The sequence below is a fragment of the Amborella trichopoda genome, chromosome 3, assembly GCF_054954075.1.
Source record: "Amborella trichopoda isolate Santa Cruz 75 chromosome 3, AtrichopodaSantaCruz75HAP2 v2.0, whole genome shotgun sequence".
Lineage (NCBI taxonomy): Eukaryota > Viridiplantae > Streptophyta > Magnoliopsida > Amborellales > Amborellaceae > Amborella > Amborella trichopoda.
In genome coordinates, this window is record NC_142338.1 from 20,994,403 (window position 1) to 21,010,400 (window position 15,998).

Sequence of the window (15,998 nt, forward strand, 5' to 3'; positions counted from 1 at the left end):
CCTCTCCCCCACAATTTCACTCATTTGCACAGGACCCCGGGGTCTATAAAAAGCCCATGGAATCATTCTACCTTAAAAATCTGGACAACCCCCCCGGCCCTCCTCTCAAGAAATGACAAGGAAACAAAGGAATTAGTACCTTTGTCTTTGGCCATTTAAAGAAAATTACTAACATCAGATATTCGATATACCCAAGCCAATCTAGATGCTTACCAAAACACAAATCATTAATATATGGAAAAATGTCCTGTGACCTCTCCCCCACAATTTCACTCCAGGGTTCTATAGAAAACCCATGGAGGACCAAGGGCCACCCCCCGAACCACATAAATTAAAGACCTTTTGTGTTGACTTTTGGACTACCCTGGACCATATCTTGGGGGCAAGCATGCCAACTTGAAATGGCCTATAACATCATCAAACAAATGCCATTTGAGTTAAACAGAGAATCTGGGGTGCTCTTTTGAGTGCTTGTAGGGTAGTTTAATGAGAAGTCTAGAGGTTAAGAAGCAACCTGGTTCTAGCACTTGAGCTATTAACAAAGTGCTCTTTTCTAACGGGAAATAGGTCATCAATCTTTAATTACCCAAAAAAAAAAAGGTCATCAATCTAAAATTGTACACTATGGCTGGAAAGATGAAAGAGGATTGTTAGGTGGTCGAGATTGTGTCGGTTCTTCATAATTTGAAAGATGACAATAAAGAGGGTCACCTTGTTGTTCATAGTGAGAAGATGACCATTGCTTTCTTGCTTATAAACACAAGACCAGGGACTGTTTAAGTTATGGCCTCTCAAGACCTTAACTTCGACTTTCCAAGATAGTTCTAGGTCACAGTGGAAGTGAACTAGAATGCTACACTTCCCAGATTTTAGTGAACTGAGATTCGGAAAGTCAAAATACCCAAAGTCATAAGGCAAGACCGGAAGGCCTTATTCACAACCAATAGTTTTGCGGGTCTACTTTAGTCATGACCGGTATGAGAACGCCTCATGAGTGTGAGTCACGACATAACCCTATGTGAGTAGAACAAGCATTGAGAGGATATAAGCCTAAATCCATGACAATTTAGTTTACTCATAGCATGTGCATAGGATAGTCGGAAATGGGCAACCGCTGTGAGAAAGTTGATCTGCTTAATCAGTGCTATACACGTGCGCTAGAGAGAGAACCTCCACATGTTGGATATAGCAATACATGAATAGATGGAGATCCGGGTGGGATGATGGCATAGACGGATTGCTTTAAGATCGAGGATTGGATGTAGAATGGAATACGCCCATCAAGACAGGGCAAGCAATTGATCCATACCACCCGGTTCCCACTGCTAGAAGGGGATCGGCCCACCAGCAGAGGAATTAGGTACCGGCGAATGACCAAGGAACTGACTACCCGATAGATACAGCTGCCAGGTAACACACTACTGATAACAAGAGTGCATGTCCTTGGGGGCGCATTTCTATTCCACTAAACATCTGGAAACCAAGGTCATCCATCGGGTCAGCTCTAATAAGCCAAGCATGTTCGCCTGCTTGAGACTATGTGACATAGCTCTGTTGGGGTAACTCGAAAAAGTGGCCAAATATTCCGAAGCTAGCTCAGTGGAGTACCATACAGCCCAATTGTACCCCTCCTGAAGGTATCCTAATTTCCCTATTCAGATTTTTACTGGATGCCAAATTAAGTGAATTTGTTAGTTTGAAGCTAGCCCAATGGAGTACCATACAGCCCAATTGTACCTCCTGAAGGTATCTTAATTTCTATTCAGATTTTTACTGGATGCCAAATTAAGGGAATTTGTTAGGGAATGTTTAAAGATGGTCTACAATAATTTTTGAGAACTTCTGATAATATTATTATAACTAAAAATGGCTTCAAAATTTTGTCTGCACAAAATTTCACCTAAGGACACCCACATATATGGAGCGTGGCACACAAATGGCCAATGTGTCACCATGCCACGTGCAGGCACACATAGGATGCCATGCCACTTCCATGTGGATATGATGCAGATAATCCAAGTGGGGTGTGAGGCCCTTGTTTGGGTGAACCACAATGTGGATAAGTGCAATGTGCAAAATTAGGGTTGTGTGCATGTGCGACAAGGGTAGAAAATTTTTCGGATTGGGTCCGGATCCACCCAGATCCAAAAAGTATACATGGGATCTGGATCTGATCAGATCCAGAATGTTCAAATCCGGATTCGAAAACAATACACGAGATCCGGATTAGATCTAAAAGCATAAAAAAAAAATTATATATATATATATATCATCATCATTTTAGCCTTTTTCCAATTAATTGGGGTCGGCTACATGAATCTTGGTTCTCCATTCTACTTTATAAAAGGTCACACCCCCACAGTGAGGCCATAAGTCCATATCTTTTCGGACTACTTCCAACCACATCCTTTTGAGTCTACCCCTTGCCCTTTTTAGTCCTTCCACTTGAATTAACTCGCACCTCCTAACAGGTGTTGTACTTGATCGACGCCACACATGGCCAGCCCACCTAAGTCTTCTCTCTCTCATTTTATCGCCTATTGGTGCCACGCCTAAATTCTCTAGAATAGATGCATTTCAAATTCTATCCATTCTTTTCTTGCCACTCATCCATCTCAGCATCCTCATCTCGGCTACACTCATTCTATGAGTATATTGTTTTTTGTCCACCAACATTACGCCCCATCCTCATCTCCGCTACACTTGTTATATATATGTATATAAATAAATAAATATATAATTATATATATATATAAAATAATATATACTATTTTAAAAATCAGGTCAATCTGGATCAGATCCACCTATACCGGAATCCGATCCGAATAACTATTCGAATTTAAATTTTTTGATCTAAGTCCGAATTTCATATCCAAATCTTGGATCCATACCCAGATCCGAATAGGATCCAAAATTTGGGTTTTGAATCCAAACTGGATAAATTCTCAACCCTCCGTGTGACTGCAGGAAATATATTTTCTAAATGTTAAATTATAATTTAGAAATTGTCAACCAATGGCTTTTGAGGGTCAAATGTACTTTTGAGTATATGTTGATTTCCTATTGGCTTAATGATAAACATTATGACACAATATGACACCTTGAGAAACTATGACATTACGTGTAAGTGTGACGTGACTATCCATCAAGAGGGAGAATGAGAATTTTTTTAAAGTTTTTAGAGAGAGGTACGATGCCCCACCCATAGGCTTTTGAAATAGATGGTTGTGATCAAGTTTGGATAAAATCAATGATAATAAAAGGCATCCAAAGAAATTAGGGTTTTCAAAGTTAAAATGATAATAAACGAAATTTGGAGGGCAATATGAGAATTTGGTGATAATGGTGACTAAATCTTACCCATCCCTATGATAGCCATCGATGGTGATGAGCAAGGCTAGGATCAAAGCCTTTCAACCCTTAGATAACTTGTTTGGTGGCTAAGAATCAATCTAGGTTAAACCCACTCTTGAAACAACCTTATATAAGCTCACAAACCCTAATTTCCAATATACATTGAACACTTTTTAGAGTGTGTGAGAGAGCTCCCAATGTTGGCACAGACCACCCATTCCTTTCCTTAAAGGTAGCACACCCATTCCTTCCCTTCTTTGCTTCCTCCATCTTGTGAGAGTGAATGGTCTTAAAAAAAAAAAAGCCGATTGTGTATTATGAGAAGGCATCCTAAGGAACACACTGAGGCTTCTTCCTCCATAATCTAGGTGTCACTTCTCCATCACCTTGCATGACTAACATCTTGATGTAGTTTCAAAACAAAGAAAAAAAACATCTTGATGTAGTTTCAAGCATTTTGTTTTTTAGCTCTTAACGAGTTTTTGGTTGCTGGAATTTTCTGAGATTATTGGCCCATAACAGAGAGGTTGCTGGAATTTTTTGAGATTATTGGCCCAGAACAGAGAGAATATGAGTCCTTTGTCACCTTTGACACTTCATTATATTGTCCTTCGAAGCCATTATCATATCATGATGTTTATAGCACCTCCTTCGAAGCCATTGTCATATCATGATGTTTATAGCACCCATGCCTACATTCTCTTACACATGAGCCTAGTTCAACACTCTCTATCTCCCACTATGTTCTCATTTACTATTATTCCCACATGTGGTTCATTTTAGATCATTTTCTTCATTGAGTTTGCAAGTGGATTAGGCACCCTATAGTGTGGCATGATTTCATTATGGTGAATGCTTCCCATCTAAATTAAATTTAAGCCTCATTATCTTGCGCTATCGGAGAGAAGTTATATTATATCTCAAGTACATGGGGGTTCATCGTGGCATCAAGAGATTATTTTAGACAGCTTCCCATGCCAAGTGTTTATGTCCATTCATGAGCAATATATATATATATATATATGCCTCATTTATGAGTAGGGTGCGGTTTGTATAGAGCCGAGGCTCTAAACAATCAAAGTAAAGCGCACCTTCAAATAGTGTTGAAAATGTGATTTCAACACATGAAATCTTTGTGATAGCCTTAAAACATATTTTCATCTTTAATTATAAAATTTAAAGCTTAAAAAATAGTGAGATCGAGCAAATCTATGAAAACTTGAAAATCTTCAAAATTGATGGTCCAAAAATGCGTTACAAGATGCATTGTTTCCAATACTTGAAACCAGTGGTTTAAAAAATGAATCGGTGCCCCGGATCGGGAACCCCAAAAACCATTTGGATCGGTGAATCGACAATCCGGAAGGGGAACCGGCCGAATCGGTAGGATTAAGCCTTAAAAAAAAATCCAAAAACATTGTTACAATTCATTATAAATGTTGTTTTTTAGGAATCCAATAAGAAATGGGGGTACTACATTATTAACTTTCATTTTTTTCATCAATATGCAAATATTGAGATGTTCTTTCCCTATATGAACTTATGTTAACCATTAAATTTACATCACACAAAAGAAAAATCATAGAATTATCATGGATTAAGTAAAAAAAAATCATAGTAGCATTCTCATGGATGAAGTATATAAAAATCATAGAATTATCCTGGATAAAGTACATAATCATACATGGACTACAATAAAGAATGCTTTAAATCGATGAAAAAATGGCCACCAAAATCTCGAATTGGCGAAGAATCCTAATCCGTTAAAAAACAAACAACTTAGCTAACTATAATATTATATAATGAAATTGAAATTGTTGGTTTACATTTTATAGTTATTTTATTATACAAATAATAACAAATCCAAAATATCTTATAATATCATCTAATTTAAAATGTATTATTGACAACTATAAGAAAAAATGGTACATTACATAATTTCTAATGCAAATAAATTAAAATAAATAACATAAAAGATTTGGTTATCAATGTAGAAATAAGTTATAAAATGGTATGAGTTAGTGTTATTTTTTTCTCTTAAAATATCCTCTAAACCAATGGATGGGTGCCCCGGATCGGGCACCCCAAAAACCCAATCAAATCGGTGAATCAGCGATCTGGATCGGGAATCGACCGAATCGGTTGGATTAAACCTAAAAAAATCCAAAAAAACTATTAAAATTCATTAAAAATGTTGTTTTTTAGGAATCCAATAAGAAATGAGGGTTCTACATTATTAACTTTCATTTTTTTCATCAATATGCAAATATTGAGATGTTATTTTCTTGTATAAACTTATGTTAACCATTACATTTACATCACACAAGAGAAAAATCATAGAGTTATCATGGATGAAGTATATAATCATACATGAACTACAATAAAGAATAGATTAAATCGATTAAAAAATGGCTACCAAAATCTCAAATTGACAGAAAACCCTAATCCACTAAAAAAAATACCAAATTATTACAACCTAACTAATATTAATCCAAAATTATTACAACCTACCTAACATTAATCCAAAATTATTACAACCTAACTAACTATAATCTTATATACTGAAATTGAAATTATTGGTTTACATTTTATAATTATTTTACTATACAAATAATAACAAATCCAAAATATATTGTAACATCATCTAATTTAAAATATATTATTGACAGTTGTAAATAAAAAATAGTAAATTACAAAATTTATAATGCAAATAAATTAATAAATAAAATATAAGATTTGGTTTTCAATGTAGAAATTATTAGAATGCATACCAATTTTCAAAAATCTAATTTTTTAAGTTTCAAATGCGTGCTTAAAAAGCATGATACTTAACTTTTATTTTTTTTTCAAGGTAACTTTTATTTTTATTTTTTGATAAAAGTTTATTTTTTTGTCAATGTAATTTGTCAAGGTAACTTTTACTTTTTTGACAAAAAATTAACTTTTTTTCTTTTCAAGGTTTTTTTGTCAAGGTAACTTTTATTTATTTATTATTTTTTTGTCAAGGTAGCTTTTATTTTTTTGTCAAGGTAACTTTTATTTTTTTGTCAAGGTAACTTTTATTTATTTATTTTTTCAAAGTAACTTTTATTTTTTTGTCATAACGTTTATTTCTTTTGTCAATGGAATTTTTTTTTTTTTTTTGCGACTTTTTATTTTTTTTGGCATTGAAGTTAAGAGATGACCTCTTGAGGACTGAGTATAGAACTTTGGGAAGGTTATTTGGGATTTGAGGGGTTATCTAGAGTAAGCCATTGCAGTCTAGAGCTTTGGGGAAGTTTCCATGATTCCCTACAACTCTTCTGAAGGTGTTTTCTCTCGCATTCTTTCCCCCTCTCCTGTCTATATCTTTGATTATAATTGTATCAAAGAGAATAGAACAAGCAAGATACTAAAATATTCACCTAATTTACCTAATTTTTTTTATCACATCAGATTCCAAATTTGTGAGCTTGTGCAATTACAACATCTCGAGACAAGTTCTGCTGAAAACCAAGTTTATGTGCATCAAATTTGTCAAGCTTCTTTCCAAATTAGTCGAGCTTCTTTCCAAGTGCAAGGTTAACACTGTCTAATTAAAGGAACGTAGCCTACCGCTTCTATTTCATTGTCCAAATTTCTCAACAAACAGTATCATCTGATCATTGGTTTGACAAGGCTCCTTCCTACAACATATTCTTTAAATGCTCCACTTTTTTACTGAAATTATGCAAAGACCACTCCCACCATGCCAGCCTTTTCATTGTTTATTTATTTATTTTCAGAATTGCCCTAGTTCGACATTTCCAACACTAGACAGGTGGGATATTCTGCAATTTCTTTTTCTTTTTTTCTTTTTTTTCTTTTATTCAAGGTCTATTCGATATTAGAAACACAAACAACCTTATCTGTTGCGCTGATCGGCGTTTGTAATGTCGAATAGCTCACAAGTCTAAGTTCCTAGGGTGTTCAATGTTAGCTTGCTTTGTGGATATTTTAAAGTTTTCAGCTGACAGTTGATAACTTTAAAAAACACCCATAATTTCTGCTATCTGATATTTGCTAATATCAGACACCCTAGGAGCTTATGCTATCTGACATTGCCAACACTGTACATCCGACATAGAGGGTTGTTCGGTTATGGATATCAAACATTGCCTATATATCTCTGTGTAATTTCCACAAAAATTTGGAGCATCTTGTAATATTGGGGCCAAATATGATCCATACATAATTTTTCCTATTCCCTGTACTCCGCTTTTACGTCAATCCAATTGCACCTAGTCACTTTCCTCAACACATTCATTTAACCTCTTCCTAATCTTCCCTTATCTTCTAATTTCCCATTATTACTAGATTAGTGCATTTAACATGAGGGGTTCACACCCTTCAAGTTCCGCAAGCTCGGAACAACAGTCAGTTGTCGCACCTTATTTAGGCTCCAACAACTTGGGCACAAATAGGGAGGAAGACGAAGGCTTCAACTCCGACATCCAATCCTTGTGTTACACAATCAGAAGGAACACCAGCAAATTCAAATGGGCAAACCTCACCAATATGGGCTTCAATTATGCAGGAAGGATGTCTAACCTCACAAATATTCTCAGGGATAATGCAGGGGCTCCACAAGTAACTAATTAACTCAAAGCACCGAATGGCACTAGTGGGCTTCGATTACGCAGGAAGGATGTCTAACCTCACCAATATTCTCAGGGATAATGCACGGGCTTCACAACTAACTAATTAACTCAAAGCACCGAATGGCAGTAGTCAGAAATAACTATGAGAAAAAAATCCTCAAAACTCTTCCCAGCTTTCTAACCATTGCTACCCAGGACCCAAACAAAGCCCCCCGTTGATCCCATAGGAGCTCCAGGAGGACTTCAACCCACCCGATCTACAAATGAAGATTCTCTGCTAGAATATTAGAAGAAACGCCTCTCAGGAAAAAAAATTTCTTTTAGATCCATAACCCTATCACCTAACCCTAACATTTTGGCACTCATTGAAAACAAAGATCCCTAGCTCCAACTTAATTTCTATGAGGGAAGTTTCAGGAAAAAAAAATTCTTTTAGGTCCATAACCCTATCACGTAACCCTACCATTTTGGCACTTATTGAAAACAAAGATCCCTAGCTCCGACTAAATTTCTATGAGGGAAGTTTGCAATACAAAACCTTTCAGTGGATAGCTAAAGATCCTATAGGTGCATCTGGTAGAATTTGGGCCCTCTAGGACCCGTCCTCACACTCTCTTCTCGCCTCTTCCACAAAAGAACACAGTGTTCACCTTGATCCCAAGTGACTTTCAAATAGGCTCCTCTGGAATTGCACCATTTGCCACCCTACTAATCCCAGGATCAAGGAAAATTACGAGTAGAATTAGAGTTAGAGGCCCTTTAGTACCCAACACCTGGGGCCATAAGTGGAGACTTTAATGTCTCTAGATGGCACTAATTGAAAGAAAGATCCCTAGCTCCGACTTAATTTCTACGAGGGAAGTTTACGGTAGAAGAGCCTTCCAGTGGATAGCTAAAGATCCTATAGGAGAATCCGGTGGAATTTGACACCTTGATCCCAAGTGACCTCCAGATAGGCTCCTCTAGAATCGCACCATCTGCAACCCTACTAATCCCAAGATCAAGGAAAATTACGAGTAGAATTAGAGTTAGAGGCCCTTTAGTCCCCAACACCTGGGGCCATAAGTGGAAACTTTAATGTCTCTAGATGACACTAATTGAAAGAAAGATCCCTAGCTCCGAGTTAATTTCTATGAGGGAAGTTTACTGTAGAGGACCCTTCCAGTGGATAGCTAAAGATCTTCTAGGAGCATCTGGTAAGCCCACTGGGACCCGTCCTCATACTCTCTACACACCTCTTCCACAAAAGAACACAGTGTCAGTTTCTTTTGGAATTGCACCATCATCTACAGCCCTACTAATCCCAGGATCAAGGAAAATTACAGGTAGAATTAGAGTTAGAGGCCCTTTAGTCCCCAACACCTGGGGCCATAAGCGCAAACGTTAATGTCTTTCGATGGCCTCATGAACTGGCGGGGACATCTCACTTCTAGCATGAGGGCCTTCTCGGATTTGATAGATAGTTTGCCTCATAGATATCGTTTGCTTGGTGCCTCCTTTACTTGGTCCAACCATGCCCAAGAACCTATACTCACAAAAATTGATTGTTTTGTCTCTACCTACTGCAAGAAAGGTTCTTAGCAACTACCACAGTTGCCCTCTCCAAGATTGCTTTTAACCATAAACCTATCTTACTAAACAATCAGCCTTCGCCAAGACCTATTATCCCCTTTAGGTTTGAACTACGTTGGCTAGAGGAATTGGGATTCACTGGAGAAAATCGCTTCCAAGGAATTCAGGGCCGCAATCCAAACCTTCTCCACTAAAATAGACTATCGACTTATCAGAAGAAACGAGGCTTTCACAGTCTAAAGCTACTTAGAGAACTACCCCTATAGCAACCATCTCAATACCCTCAAACAAGAGGAAATTTACTAGCACCAAAGATCTATGGTCCATTGGCTGAAGGCAGGTAATCATATCACTGCTTTCTTCCACAACATGGCAAACTCCAGGCACCAAAATAATGTTATTACCCATATTAAGGATGCGGGCCATTCTTTGGCCCAGCCCAATCAGGTCAAAAGACTCATTGTAAGCTGCTCTAGGAGACTTTTCTCCAGAAACTGAAACCCTAGGACTCATTGAGTCACCTTTCTCCATTGTTACCCAACAGGGCTCTCTTGGCTAAAAAGACCTTTCTCTTTGCTCAAAATTAAGAGGGCAGTCTTTAAACTTGCAGAGGACAAGGTCCTTTGTCCAGATGGCATCCCAGTAGGCTTCTTCACCAGATTTTGGGACATGCTTTCCTTAGAAATCCTCCTTTTCTTTGATAAATTCCACTAGAGAGGCATCTTCATAAAGTCTAAACTGCACTCTGATAGCTCTGATAGCCCTAATCCTAATGGTGGAAGGGGCAAACAAACTCAAGGACTTTAGACCAATCAACCTCCTTAACTCAACCTAAAGAATACTCACTCAAGTCATGGCCATTACATTAAAGCTCATTGAAAGGCTCCGAATCCTAGTTAGCTTTCATGACTGGTAGAGAAATCTTGGATGGAGCTCTTGTCATCCACGAGGCCATCCACTCCAAAATCTTTTGGGTAAGAAGGGCCACATGATCAAATTAGGTTCAAAAAAAGCATACGACCACGTGGACTAAGGTTCATTAGATTAGATCCAAGAGAGAATGAGATTTGGGGTGAAATGGAGATCTTGGATAAAAGTTGTATGTCCAACCCTTCTTTCTCTATACCATAAGTACTGGGAATGGGAGTGAGGGGAGCTCCAGAATCGAAAGTGGGAATGCAGAAGCGAGTGAGGCCCGCAAATCTGTAGTTGAGGGAACGTGTTCCGTACATTGTGAGGTAAAGGGATCAAGATCCCTAACATCTAGGAAGCATATTCCATAACTCCCCAGGACCGAAATTGAATGGGATCGTGGTCCGTCCAACGTAGGATCGACGCTCCCAAAGATCACTTATCCATCATATTCTAGTCTAGGACCAAATTCCATTAACAACAAGGTATTCTAGTCTAGGGGCAAATTCCATTAACTATTTGCACAAGTTTCACTCCAAAAAATCACTCATGTGGGTCCATTACACAAATTACACATCTACCTATATTGGTCAGCCTATGTACACACACGTCCTCTTTTGGCACCACTAGGTTGGATTGGATGATTATCCCTCAACTACCGATTGAAGTCACGTTACGATAGATAACATTTCCTTGAAAAGGGAAAGTAAAAAATCAAAAAGTAAAGACATTGCCATATATAACTCTAAGCTCTCCTCCGTCAAAGACTGCTGAACTGCCAAGGGTTCAAGGACATATAGATGACATTTCCAAGAATATATGTTATTCTATCACCCAGCAGGTAAATCCATGAGTTGCTCAATTTGGGTGACCAAGACTCTAGCGATAGAAGTCCTCTGAGGGGCTGACAAGACCCAATGAACACGCCCCAAGGAAGCTAAGCCTATTGATCACTATCATTCCTCAATTAGAACCGCAACTCAACTATCTTTTCAATCTCCTTCCATCTTACCATGCCCTGTCTTATAGCCTTTCTTCAAAACTAGTCAGTAGTCACAAGCAACAGACGTCCCATCTCACATCTCTTGTATGCAGATTATAACATAATCGTCACAAAGCCCAGCTCAACCAACTGGAAAACCTATGGCTCTTCTTGAGATGTTATTATGAGCTACCATCAGGAATGACAGTCAGATCCAATTAAACTAGAATGTTTGGAATGAGGATGCCAAAGCAATAGGTGAGGGCCCTCACTTGATTCCTAGGCCCTAGGCTGTACTTCAGCGAAGTTGTCCACTTACCTCGGTATGCCCCTATGTATAGGAACATCTAGGGAAAACCTTTGGATCCTGTCAAAGAAAATTTCCATAAGAGACTTGATAACTGGAAAGGTCGGTTCCTCTTGTTGTGGACCAGAATAGTACTAATAAAGGCAACCTTAGCCAACATACCTATTTACTTCATGCCAATCTTCCACAACCCAGCAATTGTCGCCCTCGAAGCTTGAGAAACTCACATGCAACTTTCTACGGAGTAGTTTTGGATAGCAAAAAATACCACCTAGTAGCATGGAAGGAGGTATGTAAACCCCAAAAAGCAAGAAGTTGAGGCCTAACAATCTTGAAAGAAGCAAACATTGCCTCGTGGGGAAATGGAGGTGGAAATATTCCACAGAAGAGGACCAACGGTGGAAACAGGTGACACGCAGCATGAAGTTTGGGCATAACAATCTTAAGAGAAGCAAACATTTCCTCGTGGTGGTCGAGCATTTCTAGGAGCAGAGCCCCCGTTTTTGGCCAGGACTAGATTCAAACACGGGCAAGGGAACAGGGTCAAATTTTGGGACGTTTGATTGGGCATCTAAAACTTTGCTGACCAGTAGCCAGGTCCATACTCACTATCCTCAAACAAACTTGCCAAAGTCAGGGGCTATATAGACCTTGTTGAGGGCCAGTTGGTTTGGACCCACTGTTTAGAAGAGCTCTATCAGAAAATGAAGCCCAACTTTTTGTAGATTGCCAGCTATGCTTGCAATCTCTTTTCATTCCTATGGAGAGAGTCGACGAACTCATTTGGGCTACCTTGCCAAGAGGAGTCTTCACAGCCTCCTCTTGCTATTCCTTATTTCAGCCCCCCTCCTCCTATAACCAATTTTTGGTAAGATCTGGGCAGCCCCAGTCCAGCTCAAGATGAGGGCTTTTGCTTTGATTCTTGGGCACGGGAAAGTCCTCACTATTGATCAGCTAAAGAGAAGGGGGCTCCACATTCTCAACCGGTGCATCGTGAGTCAACAGGATGATGAAACAGCCTCCCATTTATTCCCCCATAGCCCTGTCATTTCTCCTCTTTGGATCAAATTTCTTAATCTCTTTGGTGTGCCTGGGGTCTATCCACAAACTTTGCAGCAACTTTTCCAAACGTAACACCCCTTTCTTAATCTCTTTGGTGTACCTTGGGTCTATCCACAAAACTTGCAGCAACATTTCCACACCTAACACCCCCCCCCCCCCCCCCCCCTCTTCTTTTCCCAACATGGGGTGCAAAAATTTAGCAGGTCACTATTTTTGTGTTCCTATGAACAGTACGGCGAGAGGAACTCTCGCACCTTTCAAGGTCAAGTTCAACCTTTACCCTCTAGCCTTGATTGTACCAATCAAGGAAACCTTTACCCTCTAGCCTTGATTGTACCAAACAAGAAATCTACCTTTACGTACCAATTTGGGGACCTCCATCTCTCTCCAATTGGAGCAATATCATCCACTCAACGAATAGACCTACCCTCGTTCAGGTAAACTGAGCCCCGCTGCCACTGGGAATGTTAAATAGATCGGAAAACCAGGCCATTCTGGTTATGGGGGCACCATCTCTGACCACAATGGACAGATCCTCTTTTCCGGCTACATAGGTCACACCAACTCTACAACAGCCGAAACCATAGCTATCCTAGAAGGCCTGAAGCGAGCTTCTACCAAACTGAACAATATTCTGGACCATTCAGTAGAAGGAGATTATAGCAATGTTATTGCATAGGCAATTCTGAAATCTACACCTCCCTGGAGGCTAAACCATCTCTTTGACCACATTCACTCTATCTGAATGGGGCAGTGGGTTACATTCATGCACATCTCAAGAGAAGTCAATACAGTGGCCGAAAGTTTGGCCAAAGAGGGAGCCAACTTGCTCGCAGCTTGCAGCTGCCCAGTTTACTAGCTCTGCTACATCCTTTCCTCCCTCACCTCTACCATATCTCTTCTTCTCTTTTTCCTATACTCTCTCCTCTTGGGGAGGAGAAAAGCAGGAAGAGCCAGTCCTTATCCAGACTGTGAAAGGCATTGTCGACCCACGGGCTTTCCATGGGCCCTAAGGCAGAGAAATTAGTAGGGAGGTGGTACGGTCATTTCCATAAATATTTCTGCATTTCATTTCAGACATGCAAAGCACATTGCATCATTTGACTGACAAGGTTGACCTAATCTTGTAGGATGACTATAACTCACAAGGTTGACCTAATCTTGTAGCATGACCATTAAATTAGAAAAAGAGAAGGAATCAATACCCTTCCTTCAACATGCATGCCAGTCACGTGCATCCTAGCCCACATGCCAAAGCCGAATCTTTTCCTCAGCTTCACTCCAAGTATTGCGTCCATATCATTCCCAGAAAGGAAATTCATCCCCAACTCCATAATCTACATGAGGTAAGCGATGAAAGCACATATGATCAGATCAAAGAATGCCATCCATTGGTATTTACTTTGCATGTAGTAAAGAAAATGAGTAGATAAAAGATAAATTCATGACGACCTACCAAGTGGTCATCATCAGCTGACTGATTGACAACCCGGATCTCAGTGAACATGGGTGGGTTCCTACCTAGGTACAAATGCTGAATAACGGCCTTCTTCTATATATGTAAGACAATTGGGAAGAAGTTGTCAGTATACAACAATGAGAAGGAGAACAACCACATATATTTGTAGCAAAAAACTAGATAAACCAAAAAGCCAACAAATGTTAATGTAAATGCATATCTACAACAAATGTTAATGTAAATGCATATCTACTATCCACTAAGTAGAAGGCCTTGTCAGAGCATGTTCTACATCATACCTCGTTTAAACAACAAATAAATCAATAAATATTTCAAGTAACAGTTCATCTTTCTAAAAAATTCTCAAAAAGCAGAATTAGGCCAAAGTCATCCAGAGACTAGAAGGATAGCCTCCCAACTACCTCAGATCAGGATGGATGACAAGGATGGTTTTAAGGAAGGATTTTTACTAGTTGCAAAAGTTGGAGTGTAGAATTTGGACACAATAACAAAGTCTATGCAAAGGCTTTTCTTATTTTTGAATGGGCCATATTTGCATTGTATATGCTGAGTCTGACAAAATGAGAGAGAGTAGATTTAGGTGGGCTGGCCATGTGTGGCGCCGACCAAGTACAGCACCTGTAAAGAAGTGCGAGTTAGTTCAAGTGTAAGGACTGAAAATGGCAAGGGGTAGGCCTAAAAGGACGCGGTTGGAAGGTAGTCCGAAAAGACATGGGGACTTAAAGCCTCACTGAGGATATGACCTTTAATAGAGCAGAATGGAGAACTAGGATTCATGTGGCTGACCCCAATTAATTGGGGAAAGGCTAAAATGATGATGAAATATGTTGAGTCTGATATATAGCACATGTGATTGTTATAGGAAATTCAATAGTTGTGTGGTGACATTTACATGACAAGATTCAGAAAATTGCATGGACAGAGGCACATTTATATCACAGCCTACTAACTTGCGAATATTTAACATCTATGTAATATGATAGTAAGCTGAGGCATTTCTGGGCTAGTGTGCACCGATTAATGAAATGCAAAGAGAAAAGCACGAGTAAATGCTCAGTAACAACAAGTCCTTTTGTTTCAAGATATGATTTATGTGCATCTGCATAAGACACAAGGAGATGGTCAATCTATAGTAGTACCAAGAGCTCCACTTAAGGTGTACAAAATAAAAAAAAATTAATTCACTTCCCAAAGACTTTACAAGACACTTGTCTTCCACTAAATAACTTTCAATCACAAATTTACAATGATGAGTCTCTCTCCATTGCAACACTTTTCAGTTTTCAAGTGCGCATAAGTTTGATATGACTTTGAGAAGCCGATTTCTCAATCACCGCGCGACTTCCGCAACAGTTTCGGTAGAAACCTTGTTACTGTTCCTATTCGATTGCGCGAAAAGGATGGTATAGATCAAATCATGGGAAGCATAAACAACATGCCACAATAACAAATATTCATGCATCAAATATAGGCCAAAATGAACCTCATGTAGGAATCAAAACAATTGGAGCATTAGGTGGGAGAAACACGGCAAATCGGCTCAAACAGTGTAGTTTAGGAACCAGGGTTTGCTCTAGGTGTCTATACACCAAATACAATCAGAGGGGCACTAATCAATGTTTAAGGCACATCTCGAGCTCACTGTTATGCATGTAAAAGTTTACATTTACAGCAACACAAATATCAAAACAGTTTGGGAATAATATGCTC

General features: G+C 39.0%; 1 protein-coding gene across 9 annotated transcripts in view; it reads right to left on the reverse strand.

The window, feature by feature from the left end:
* The window catches only part of LOC18437225 (C2 domain-containing protein At1g53590), a 47,824-nt gene that overhangs the window by 12,964 nt on the left and 18,862 nt on the right, over positions 1-15,998 (reverse strand). For 4 of the 9 annotated variants that reach the window (XM_006847442.4, XM_088860336.1, XM_088860332.1 and 1 more), the window contains 2 exons: positions 14,265-14,360; positions 14,014-14,145 (listed from right to left, as the gene is read on the reverse strand). The exons of 3 other annotated variants lie outside the window; for them this stretch is intronic. In XM_006847442.4, coding sequence (XP_006847505.2) covers positions 14,014-14,145; positions 14,265-14,360 — 228 coding nt within the window. The remainder of the gene's footprint in view (positions 1-14,013; positions 14,146-14,264; positions 14,361-15,998) is intronic. 2 more of the 9 variants (XM_088860337.1, XM_088860333.1) reach the window with 1 other exon arrangement.